The following is a 12,857-nucleotide window of genomic DNA, read 5'->3' as shown; positions in this document are numbered from 1 at the left end:
TTCAGTTTGATTTGTCAAAGTATTAGAAATTGTGAGTCATTGCTGAGGCAAAATGGACAGTGTTTTTCTCCCAGACCTCATCCATCATCTGCTTGTCATGGGCAAGAGTTCATGCACCATGTTGCTGGTGGAAAGGCTACCATCAAAGATTTATACCACTGACCTCTTTGAAGTTGTCCCACAACCAAACATTGCTGCACACATTATTTAGCACAACAGTCACTTCCCATGGCAACAGAAAACAGAGAGATATAGAGGACAGGGAGAGAAATGAGAGGGAAATACCCATTTACAGGCATTTAAGCCTTTCAGTGTTCATGACTGTGGTGGTTCCCATAAAGTTTGGGACATTAAACCTCCAAAGAGGCACTGAGGTGGGTGTCATCCCTGCTACATGCAAACCATTGTGGCCCCAAATGCATCTCGGATGGATCGGGTAAACTAAAGCTGAGAGTAGCGTCCATGTTGTCATGGCAACCTGCATGCACAGACAGACAGAAAGACAGAAAGAAAGAAAGAAAGAAAGAAAGAAAGAAAGAAAGAAAGAAAGAAAGAAAGAAAGAAAGGAGAAGAGAGGCTTGGGTGTGAATGGAAGAGTGGCGCCCGGCAGTCTGCCCGGTGGGGCGACTCAGTACGCGGCTGTGAGGGAGGGAGCGGAGCGGCAACGCGGCCCGGAGAGTGGAGGAATGTATGAGGCATAATAACACACAGCAGGGGAAGGAATGGACAGGAGGCCTTGCCAAATTAGCCGGTGCCCTAATGCAACCCTGCTGCCAGGGCCCAGGAAGTGTAATGTTTTTATACGAAAACATAACAATTTATTCAATCAGATATTATGGGAGTTATTGTTATTATTTATTCAATTTAAACACAGTGTAATAACAGACTATAGAATAAACGCATCCCCAAGTTTCACTTTTTGTTATTTTGTATGCATCGAGCAGTTGGATGATTTCGACTGTTCTCTGTGACATTTTGATTTTCATCTTCAAATGCTTCATTTTCCAAAGTGAGGTGAGACAGGTGTTTGTTTCCCCCTCTATAAGAAGATGGTTCGGCTCGGGATCATCAATACATGAGAGGCTGAGCGCATCAGTGACTCCGGCACTAAAGATGCAATCAGACACTAATCAACCCGTGAATTGTGCAAATAAACCATCACCTCTGACTGGGTCAATTAGAAAACCTCCAAGATCACCCCGTCTCCCTGTTTCTTGATCTCTCTCACTCTCGCTCTCTCTCTCTCTCTCTCTCTCTCTCTCTCTCTCTCTCTCTCTCTCTCTCGCACACACACACACACACACACACACACACACACACACACACACACACACACACACACACACACACACACACAGCCCACCGCAGAGAATGAGACACGCCTTTTTCTTGGCTCCGTTGTTGGGTCGGTGGGCAGCGGGCTGCCGGTGATGTGATTGACCAGCTCCTCTCCCTGATCTGTCAGCCGACTGACTTGGCGCCTCCCTCCCCTCTATAAATACAGGACATCAGTTCATTCCTTCCACAACGAGCGTGTTGAAGTCAGAGGAACTCTGAGGCTCGCGGGATGTTTTGACAGATTCGAAATCCGCCGTTTGATTTTTGTCGTATTCTCTCGGTAATTTGAGGCTATATTGTTGTGGCATCTGTCGTGTTTTCAGCGCCGTGGTATCATCCTGCCAGTCGTGTAATTGTACGGGTTTTTCTCTTCTCCCTTGCCGCTGTTTATTTAAGATGAAGGCTGTTACTCCAGTCCGCCCCCAGGACTCCTCCTCCACCGGCAGCCAGCTCTCCCTGCACTATCTGTCGAAGCAGAGCCTCAACATCGCCCGGTGCAGGATGGAGGAGGAGGATCTGTTCTGCCTGCAGTACGATATGAACGACTGCTACAGCCGACTGAAGCGCCTGGTGCCCACCATCCCGCAGGATAAGAAAGTCAGTAAAGTGGAAATCCTCCAGCATGTCATAGACTACATCCTGGACCTGCAGCTGGCCCTGGAGACGCACCCTTCCCTCCACAAACAGCAGCCACAGTGGACCGGGACCTGCCCCGCGCCACCCTCCAACCCCAGCCGTACACCGCTGACGGTGCTCAACACTGACCACCACCAGGTGAGCTTTAACCAGAGGAGACCACTCTGCTTTAGCCCGAAACTAGTCGGAACTTACCAGGGTTCACCTCCCTGTTTACCTCAGACAAAGCGCGTCATGCCCGTTATGTGTCGTTGTCCTTCCAGTGTGAAAGAACAAAAAAGAATCTGAATGCAATACGCGTCTTATCGCAGCCTTGGAAAACGATGCGTAAAAATACATTTGGCGTGCGTTATGCTAGATTGCGCACTTGATTGCGGGCTTTATGATTTGCATGATAATAGCAGTATTCAGAGGCCCTACCTTATCCCAGGATTGGTGAAGTACCCGCAGCCCACTCCACTGCGCACAATAAGAGCAATTTGTTATTCAATAGGCTATAAGAGAATTTATTATAGTTGGCAAATTTTCTGCCGCTCTCCTAGATAATTTCTTTTGTAGGGATTTTGGCCTTGTTTCTCTAACCAAAATATCTAAATTATTTGACATGTTTCTTCTTTTTTTTTCTTTTCTTTTTTTGTAGAGGACGTCAATAGTCAAAAAGCCGGATGACTCGATTTTATGCCGCTGAGACAAGAGCACTGCATTGGTAAGTAGTTGATTTTAAAATAATATTAGTCATGTTTCTGGATTTTTCTCCTTATCAAACACATGTGGCCAGTAGTGAAACCACAGGCCTCAGTGGTGGTCGTTGAAGCATCTCCATTTACTTGATTACTGTAGCCTATATATGTGGTGTAAATGGACAGTCTCTGGAGTGCTCTGAGGAGGCTAGTAGTAGTCAGAGGGAAAAAAAATTGAGGAACATGAATTTGGCACCAACCTCAGAAGCAGCTGTGCTTTGCGCAATAACTGTCACTGGTGTAGCAATCTGAAGAAGAGGGGGTTAAAACCTCAGCTTGTCCTCTCTTTCATTGTTACACACACACACACACACACACACACACCCCTTCCTTGCTCTCTCATTCACTCTCGGCATCCCCTAGTTCTATTCAAGCTGCTGTTCTGGCTTTAATGTCAGATTTATTGCACTGAATCTAAACACATCTAATAAGACCTTAAATGTGTGTGTGTGTGTGTGTGTGTGTGTGTGTGTGTGTGTGTGTGTGTGTGTGTGTGTGTGTGTGTGTGTGTGTGTGTGTGTGTGTGTGTGTGTGTGCAAGACACTCACATTCTCTCAGAGAGTCTCGGCTGCCTCTCATCAGCCTTTCCCAATAGCCTGAGGAGCTGTGTGGCTATTGTTTGACCTGGTTTGTTTTGGGTTGTTGATCAAGCGTGGCCTCTGTTTTGTTGGTGGCGCCAGTCAGTCTGGAGTTGTGCAGCTCACCCCCCCTCTTACCTCACCCTCCGATTCCCCCTCCACAGGTGTGCAGGCTTCACAGAGCTGCTCCAAAGCCAGCAAAGCTTCGCCAGGGACTCACACCCAACTGGAGGCACAATCACAAGGGGATTTCAAAACCGCTGGGAGGAATTAAACCCAAATAAAGTCACCATTCACATAAGAATGTTTTTGTTCCATTTAACAAGGACTCACTGTGTAGAAACCTCCCTCTCCCCCCTCCTGTTTAAGTTGCTCTAACTTTACTTCTTCTGGCTTTAAATTTTTCTAAAAGAGTGAAAACATTGAATCCCCAGGCTCAGAAGTCGTCTGTCAACAGCTATAAAAACTGTTTGTGAATTGTGCTAAATGAAAAGCTAAAAATGACTCCAGTTTCAAGCTTTACTAAACTGCGAAAAATAATTGTATATGTTTTGTACATCTATTGTTTAAAATAGATGCTTTGTGTTGAACAGGGACTTCATCCCTGGAACCTTAAAATGTTTCATATTGTAAAGAAGAACAATTCTGATTCGAGACAATTAAGATTGTACATAAAGAGACTCAAATGTTCTATAAAAGTATGTGGAAGGAAGACTTATATGTTTAAAATAGATTATTGTAATTATAAGATATTTTTATTAAAACTTTTTTTGTTGTCATGTAAATATTGTGTTTCCAAGGTTTTGCTCTGCCAGTGATGTCCTCACATGACGGTATCAGTTAACTCTTTGCAGTGTTTTTGGAATAGTTGAATATGTAGCATGTCAGGCTCATTGCAGAGATATTGAATGTGCACTGAAGCAGCCCTCCTTGTGTATATATGTGGTGGAGTTCAACACAATTATAATTTGGCCTGCTCAGCTTTTTTTTCAGTTGTGTTGTACATTAACTATGGCAAGTGTGGCCAGCTAGGAGTCAGTTTTCTATTTGATCTTCAAACAAAAAAAGAGAAGAAAAGCCCCAATTTGATTCAAAAATTCAATCTGATTGCTGCAACACTTCTTAAAGTATAATACATAAAAATCACTCAAAACAATGTCTCTGTTATATTTGTGCTGTTGGAGTTACTCCTTGAAAAGTTAATGATTGACACCATGATATCATTAATGTTTTGGTTATGAACTGATGAAATATGTGAACAATGAAAGAATCTTTTTGGACAACAAACACTTGAATTAATGCCGGCATTGTCTTTAAGTCGGTACAAACTGATTTCCCTGTAGGAGAGTCAGCAGCCATTGTTAATGTAAAGGAGGAAAATAATTCCTTTATTTTTCATGACATTGAACACCGAATTTACCTCACCGCCCTCCTGCCAGTGTGAGAGGGCACTTGTACATTACTGTCAGCTGCACTGTTGGACTTGACCTTCACTGGCTTGTGAGGAGTTGTCAAAACAATTAAAGTTTCCAGGAAGAATTGTGTTGTCTCAAGTTTTGTCTCAAGGGGAATCTTGGTTTATTGCCTTCAATGCCAGCGCTGTCACATGAAACAATGAGGAGAAAGAGGGAGGAGCGGGTGTAACACTGCATAATGTATTCTGTAGCTTCACGAAAAATAAAGGATGCATAGACTATATTAGAGTCTACTGTCAGTCCTCAAATCTATTAAAACAGGAGTCAGGTAGAAAGTGTCTTATGTTGTAGGGTTTTATTAATGCAATCACACACATGACTACTGCTTCACACATAGTGAAGAGGTCAAATTCATGTGTAACTGAGTCAGGTGTCATTCATTTCATCCTCACATTCAGGGGAAATTATCTGTTCTTTATTAATATTAAAATGTTCAAGGCACCTTCCTTTTTTCCAATTTGACATATAATATGTTACAGCCAAAAACTAATTTTTATTCAGCAATTGTTGAAAAAATAAAAAAAACATATAACCTCAACGAACCAAAGGATATTGGGGATTCTCTTCCTTGAAGAGAATCAACAGTAGCTTTTTCATCTCATATGGACATTATAGAAGAGTCAAACAAGTACAATGTAAGCCACAATTACAATTATATTTCTGTGTAAAAACTGAATATAGTAGAATAAAGGCACATGCCAATAATTCAGATAGAAATAGGGATCTCAGATGTTATAAATATTTTGAAGAAAAAAGAGACAGATTATAGTTATAATATATATAGTTATATAATAACTGATTATAATTTTAATAATTTGTGTTTTTCATTACTGAAATAATTATGAGATTTATCCTGGAGTACTATTCCTGACAGCTTTCAGAAAACACTGTCCTAAACAACACCTGTATCATTCTAACACTTGTTAGTGACATGTGTGTCCTTCCTGTCGTCCTTCTTTCCCACAGAGCTGCAGGGTTTGCTCGCAGACACACTGACCCTAGTTTAGTTGTCCTCACTTCAACCTGCTAAATGCATGTTTAAAGCTACGGTGACACACAGGCACATCCAGCAACGGAGGCCCCCTGTGGGTGCTGCTGACACCTTTCAGACATCCTGCTCCCTCCACTGTGGCCGTCTGAGGATAAGCAGGCGACACAGGGAACCTGTGTGTGTTTGTAGTCCACAGTAAGGGCCTGGCCTCGCTGCGCTTCACAAGCACTGTGACCTTGTGATTTAAACTGTGTGTGTGTGTGTGTGTGTGTGTGTGTGTGTGTGTGTGTGTGTGTGTGTGTGTGTGTGTGTTAAGTACAGAGCAGAAATATTGTACATTTAAAAAGAAATATGACATTTGTTTAGCGGTAAATACAATTTGAATGGGTGGTAAACCAACCGAAACCTGGACTCAGTCAACCCTGCTGACCCTCTTTTTTATTTGCATAATACTTTACCCACTTCTTTCCATAATGCCATTTGATTTATCACATAACAGTTGGAAGTATCAACGTTAGGTGCCATGTAAAGTGAAGGTAAGAAAGTGAGATCTCATCATGATCACACAATGAATTCTTATTTGCTTCAATTAAGGCTGGATTTATTTTTACTGCTAATTCTCTAATCTCATGATCTTTTCGGTCTCACGATCAATTAAAATTCCTACTGTGGTAGCTGCCGTCCAGATACACTTTTACATCTGCAGAAAATATATTGGATATTTTTATGAAAATTAATTTACATGCAACCAAGTAACATAATAAATTTGACTTTTTCCGGCAATAACATTTTGTATAGTAACTTCAACAGCCAGTCATACATTGATGCTTACATTCACACGTGCTGTACAGTGTTTAGACAGTCATATTATCCTATTACTTGATGTCCCTCACAACTGCAGTGTTACAGCACTGACACAAGGCAGGAGCCTTCCATTACAGTTGTATAATATATACAGCTATAATTCTCTCTATTAGTCAGCACTGAGACTGCTACCATCCCTAGATACATTATTCATCGACTCTCCTATTATACTTTCCTGCTCTATGTTGACTAACAATTTCCTCTGTCTGCTTATTAGCCACCACTGTTGTGCCCCATCCTGTGTCTGTCCAACATTAGCACTGCAGGATTTTCCAAATAACCCCTGTTGGGAGTGAGGCAGTGCAGCGCAGCAGCAAGATGGAGGAGCACAGGGAAGGTGCGCAAAGGCTTCATCAGCGTTTTCTTTTAATTTGAGAAAAATGACAAACAGAATTGATTCTTACCTGTGACCATCCTCTCCTCATGTTTGTGCTCCCTGATCCAGATCGTGAGAAAGTATCTCATCCTTTTTAATAAGGACGTCCAAATTATATCGGTCGACCTTTTTCGCACACACAAGCTAGACACACTGGCCCTGAGGCCATTCACTTGAAAGGTCTCTATGATCACAGTATCACTATCTTAAAAAGAAGGGATTGACCAGGCTGCAAGTGGAGTTGTTTGCACAGGTGCCAGTGAGTGTTGCATGACTCCTATTTGTTAGTTTCTGAGTGTTTCTGATTAAATCTTGCCAGCTCACACTCCGTTAGAGGATAATGAATCTACCGTCACTATTGTCTCCAATAAGAAAAGGATCAATCAGCTTTTTCTACTGCAGCTCCACACAGAAGAAACACACCAACTCCTCCTTTCCACAAATCTGTACAAGGCACTGTGACACAAACACATAAAACAAGGATGCTCGCCAGCGTCTCTGCCTTGAATTAACCTTCTGCATATGTTAAACTGCAACAACAGGTTTAGCTGTGGTGCATCACCTCCCTCTCTCCCTGATTTAACTGCACATTACGCCGTTCCACGGGGGCCCATATCCCTGCGTGTTAATCACTTCTCTTCCCAGCGTACGGAGAAATATATGGTGGGTGCTTGCAGAGGAACAGTGGAGGACAAAAACGTGCTCACTCTTGGACACTACTTGATTACAGACTAATTGGTCTAGAGTGATTAAATATCTCATGCTTCTCAGTAATTGCAGCTATTTAAAGCAGCTATTAGCTTAAAATGCCTGCCACCAACAGCCATTTCCTCATAAACAAAATATGAGAAGCAGCAATTCACCTGTACAGCTCTGAGTGGAAAACAAGTCTTGCAGATTCACGGGAAGCAGCCAGACATAACAGCACTTATCATAAAAATATAAATTTGGCAATAAAATATATTTAAAGTTTTATTTTCCCCAAAGCAATTGAATACTTCATGTAATGGTTTGCCCTGCTTTTTAAATATGCAATGAAAATCTTCTAGCGATCCATCTCTTTAAGTTTGATGCTGTTCCGATGTACAATTTTACTGATTTCTAATTAATCACAATTATGTTTTGCACATTTATAACTCATGTGTAATTATTTCTTCATTTGTGTGTATTCATAATTTGACAGTTATATACTACTATATATACTATATATGGGAGGAAAATATTAAGAAACAAAAATCCTACTGCGGATCCCTTATTTTAATTTAGCAGCCTGACTCGACACTCAACAGTTAGAGACACTCGAGAAAAAAGGATAGGACACAATTTGGTACACCCATTAGTTCAGTTTCAGTCGGGGCCTCTTGCAAATACAAATACAAATACTGACAGGGGTGAAAGAGAGGAGGACTGAGTGAGACATGTAGTAAGAGAGGAGGAATCAGGATAGACACTGTGGGAGAGGTAGAAGGAGGAGGGAGGACTTGGCATCACCAGTGCCAACCGAGGCTCCCGGGAGACATGCGATGAATTACAGAAATGAGATCTCAGACAAATGCCAAGCTTTTCCAAAGAGCAACCAATGGCTGCAACCCTTCCCCAGAGAACACAGTGATTATAGAGGGGGAGTCGGGGGTCTGCCAAGCCCCTTAAAGGATCTGTGTGAGTCTGTGTAAAGTGTGTGTGTAGGGATGGCACCGGGACAACAGCCATGTCAGAGAACATGACCCTGAGGTGCAGCCATCAGACAGCCAATATGGCGAGTTAAATACCGCTGCTGCATCAGAGCGGAAGGGCTCCAACTGCCTCCAATCAAACAGGTTTCTGTTCACCTAATGAGCTTAATTAATGAGGCTTAGTTTACGCTTCTTTGCTCCAAAAGAGGGAACAATGTACCACATTTAGCCTACCAGTCATTACAGTTTCTCTCTGACTCAGACAGTAATGCATTTTAACTAGACGCCTTCAGCTGTTTAACTCCACTTATTTAGCTCTTTTTTGTAAATGACAAATGTCAACAAGTGTTTTTTTTAAAACACATCATGACATTTCTCATCCAAGTATTTATTCATTTTTTCTTATCTACTGAATCAAACAGGATGTAATTAGGGTTCAGTTGTGTACATCTATTTGTATTTCTATACATTTTTTTTATAAAATGTTACCAAAATTAAATATGGACGGACAGATTCATAATTATTTTTCCTGCTCTAATTGGTGGAGGTTGGAGCAATACTCTGCGTAAGAGGAAAAGTGTCTGACACTAAAAACTGTTCTGAGGAACCGCAAATATATATTGTGCGAAACATTATGGCAGGATTACATTCAGAAGCAAAAACAAGGTTGTATATTTATTGATGCTGCGGTTTTGTAAGGCGGTGGACTATAGAGTGCACAGATGTAACAACATGGATAGTCTCATCTGTAGTAACATGATAATAAACATGTTATGTCTACAGTCACCGTGAACTTGTTTATTTTCCAACATTAAAGCAGATAATGATCTTTCACCAACCTGAAAGCCTAAATATAACCATTCAAAGTGTCATGGTGCTGCAGTCATATCAAGTGAATCCTGTATTATTTACCAGAAAATGTAAAAATGTTGATATTTTCATTATCAACTGAAAAGTAAATTAACTTGTTAATTACAATGAATACCTTACAAACCACAGACCACAATTCTTACGAAACATATTTGCAGTTTCAGTGTATTTATTTTAACTTGATTTCTATAAGACATTTAATCAGAGCAGTAAAGAACAATGTTCTTTGGGTTTAAGATGCATATACAGTTTATTTATCAGCATGATTGAATGGAGTATGAAGGATAACCATCTAATTAACCATCTAATTCATTTTATTGTTTTATGATGATGAGCTTAAAAAAAGGGAGATGGATTGAGGCAATAAGGATGTAGGCCCAGAAAAATAAATAATCAAACATGTTACGGTAATAAGAGAATAAGGTGGAGGGAAACGTGGCACCATTGGACGGGCTGTGAACCAACATCATTCCATACAACAACATCCTGGATTCTGTCTCACCTGCCCTCTCCCCTCATCTGGTGCACATCATCCCCAGAGGTCATCAACAAATGAAATGAGGCACTAATTATTAATTTATACATTGTTGATTTTGTATTTCTCTTTTGATGTACAGTAAATGCAGTCTAACTTACATTTATTATGTGTTAGGTTAGGTGTACACATTTAACAGCTTTGAAAATAGTATGTCAACATGTACAAAAAGACAATTAAATGCACAGAACTCTGGTGGTCGAGTTTGAGAATAATTGTTTGTCAAAGCAATGACAAGTGATGCACTGTAGTCCAGACAGATTACTGTAGAGCTGACTGAAGAGTTTTGAAAATATGAGCTCAATACTGAGGTAAGCAATTATTTTAAAAAGCTGTAATTTGATGATTTATGTTGGTGGTCTGCATTCTAACATCTGTTATCAAGATTTAGAGTGTTGTTGTCCCTATAAATAATGTTTTAATTAATGGACAGATCAAGCAAAGAAAAATAATAAATGAGTAAAATATACTGTGAGTATATGAAAGTTTATAGATAGACATACAGACAGACAGGCAGACAGATAGGCCAAATTGTCCCTTAGTGGGAATTCCAGTTCAAAATGGAAAATGGGGATTTTATTACAGCGACTGCCTGAAGGTGAACTACATGAAACTAAGCAGAAATCACATTGGAGTCTGAGATGACAAATAGAGATGTTGAATAACTGCATTACTGCCATTATATTTGGAAATGGAAGAAAATGCATTTCATGGCGGTACAATGTCTCAGCTTCCTACAGCTTTGCAGCCAGCCACAGATATGCGTTCTGATTTACATCATTCACAATTTCAATAGGAAATCCTTTGTTTGCATTTGCAGCATTCTTTATTTGTGTTATCTGACTGAGCTTTGGGGCTGAAATTAAACTGAAAGAAGAGACAATATGGGGAGATTGGACAAAACGTCCCAAAAGCTCTCCAAGACTTTGTTCTATGACATGTACAAATATTATTAATTTGTGTTGTGGTTTTTTGACAAACAAGTTGGATTAGCAACATAAAATAACTTACATTATACCTTACTCAATTAAGAGTCTAGAATCTAGAAAGAGTCTCGTAATTGTGGTAACTGACATTACAGGTGAGCACAGAGGATCTTTCATTCTTCACCGGGGGCTCACTGAATATTTCTGATTCATTACTGCTATATATAGGGCCCCTTACTCTGTTAAAGAAGTATTGTTTTTTAGTTGAGATGGAATCTTAATTAATGCCAAAGGAATAAATTAAATAAACTTTAGAGACAGATTAATATTGTAATCTCAACTGTTGCTAGTGATGTTTTAGGTCATCGTGTTCTGAATGCCAAAGACTTCAGATTGTAAAAAGATATGATTTTAATCTTAATATACACATATGTTTCCACAATGAGATCCTATAATTTTTTCCTGCCCAGGTCGCATCCTCCTCTCATTTGCACAAGTCCAAAACAACAACAAACAATAACAAAGACATTATGGAAGAAGAATAGAAGATGACGGTAGCCACCTGTGAAGAAGGCCTCGTCTTCATTACATGAACGTGAGGGGACTTAGGACTGTACTGCTTTGTGTGTTTACTTGCAAATGGCTACTAGCCGCCTAACTCCGCTAGTTTGACAGTCGCACTCAATTACATATTTCCACCAAGAGTTGATCCTGAGATGTGTGTGAAGTGTTTTAAGTTGAGCTGCAGGTAAGCAAAGAGAACTGTGTAAAGAATGAAACAAGTGACTCCAGCAAAGAGAAAATGTGGGTTACCTGGTGTAAATGACTGAAAATGTGAGGCTTCCACTTCTTATTGTATATTTTTTTTAAAAAGAAAAAAACAATTTGTGGAGGAGGCCTTATGAACTAATAGCAGCAACTTTGTAACATACACTATACTGAAAGCTTATAAATATTCATTGGACAACACGAATGTAAATCTGGGTTGGTTTCTAATGCTTTTTCAGTGTGGTAAACTAAACTATAACCTTGAACAAAGAGAAAGTCAGATCCCCAAGGTCTCAGTTCATCTGAAATATAGCTCCATATTTCTGTCTGTCTGTTCTATTTCCATTGCTCTGTTTGTTTAATGTCAGTTTATTTTTATAGTAATGATTTCTGGTGCACAGCAGCTGAAAAAGCTTTCACATGCTGAGATGAAATTCAGCACGCAACTAAATCAAAATGAAATAGCACAGCCTGTACTCCTGATCCCTCCATATGTTTCCATATAGATATTAAGCCATCGATTATGGAAACGCTGTCATCTAGTTGGCAGCGATTAGGCTGCTGACTTTGGCACCCAGTCAACAACAAATTCACATGCTAATGTCTTCCAAATCAGGTCTCGCCCCCAAACTGGTTCCCCTTATTGACTTGATTCCCTGATTGGACAGATGGCCACCTTTCAATATCACAGACGTCTGTTTGTGTCACAGGGTTGTGTGTGTGTGTAGGGGGTGGGGCTCCCAGGCTTATGAATAAACAACAACAATCATCTAGATAAACAACAACATTATCTGGCGTCTGAACCTTGGCGACGATCCATTATGGGCATTACTGTCACATCATGTGCTACAGTCGGCTTTTAATTGCTCTTATTTGCTATTGAGAATGGGGGGAACACAGACACTGTATCAGTCGCTCTTAATTGATTTGTCCTCGTGCTTGCCAAGACCGCAGTCAATACAGTCGAGGGCAATGAAACTCGTCAATGTGGAGTTAGTAGTGAAGGTGCAAGCGCTGAGGAAAAAACAGCTGCAGCTTGTGCAAAGGAAAGAGAGAAAAAAATCTGAATTTCTATTTCTCTCCTCCT

General features: G+C 40.4%; 1 protein-coding gene across 2 annotated transcripts; it reads left to right on the top strand.

Moving 5' to 3' along the window:
• The first annotated feature begins 1,391 nt into the window (after positions 1-1,391).
• id4 (inhibitor of DNA binding 4) lies at positions 1,392-4,990 on the top strand. Of its 2 annotated transcripts, none has more exons than XM_034611885.1 (4): positions 1,392-1,618; positions 1,735-2,112; positions 2,615-2,680; positions 3,457-4,990. In XM_034611885.1, the coding sequence occupies exons 2-3, from the start codon at positions 1,735-1,737 to the stop codon at positions 2,660-2,662; spliced, it is 426 nt and encodes a 141-aa protein (XP_034467776.1). In that variant the 5' UTR covers positions 1,392-1,618; the 3' UTR covers positions 2,663-2,680; positions 3,457-4,990. The 2 variants fall into 2 exon arrangements, with proteins under 2 accessions (XP_034467776.1, XP_034467775.1); XM_034611884.1 differs by having other exon boundaries at positions 1,394-1,674; positions 1,726-2,112.
• The last annotated feature ends 7,867 nt before the right edge of the window (positions 4,991-12,857 follow it).

The sequence above is a fragment of the Hippoglossus hippoglossus genome, chromosome 16 (assembly GCF_009819705.1).
Source record: "Hippoglossus hippoglossus isolate fHipHip1 chromosome 16, fHipHip1.pri, whole genome shotgun sequence".
Classification (NCBI taxonomy): Eukaryota; Metazoa; Chordata; class Actinopteri; order Pleuronectiformes; family Pleuronectidae; genus Hippoglossus; species Hippoglossus hippoglossus.
Note: the sequence above shows the minus strand (reverse complement) of the source record. Positions and strands in the feature narration are given on the sequence as shown.

Coding starts and splice junctions, on each gene's coding strand:
- id4 (XM_034611885.1), top strand. CDS start 1,735: ATGAAGGCTGTTACTCCAGTCCGCCCCCAGGACTCCTCCTCCACCGGC. Junction 2,113..2,614: donor TCAACACTGACCACCACCAG/GTGAGCTTTAAC, acceptor CTTTTTTTGTAG/AGGACGTCAATAGTCAAAAA.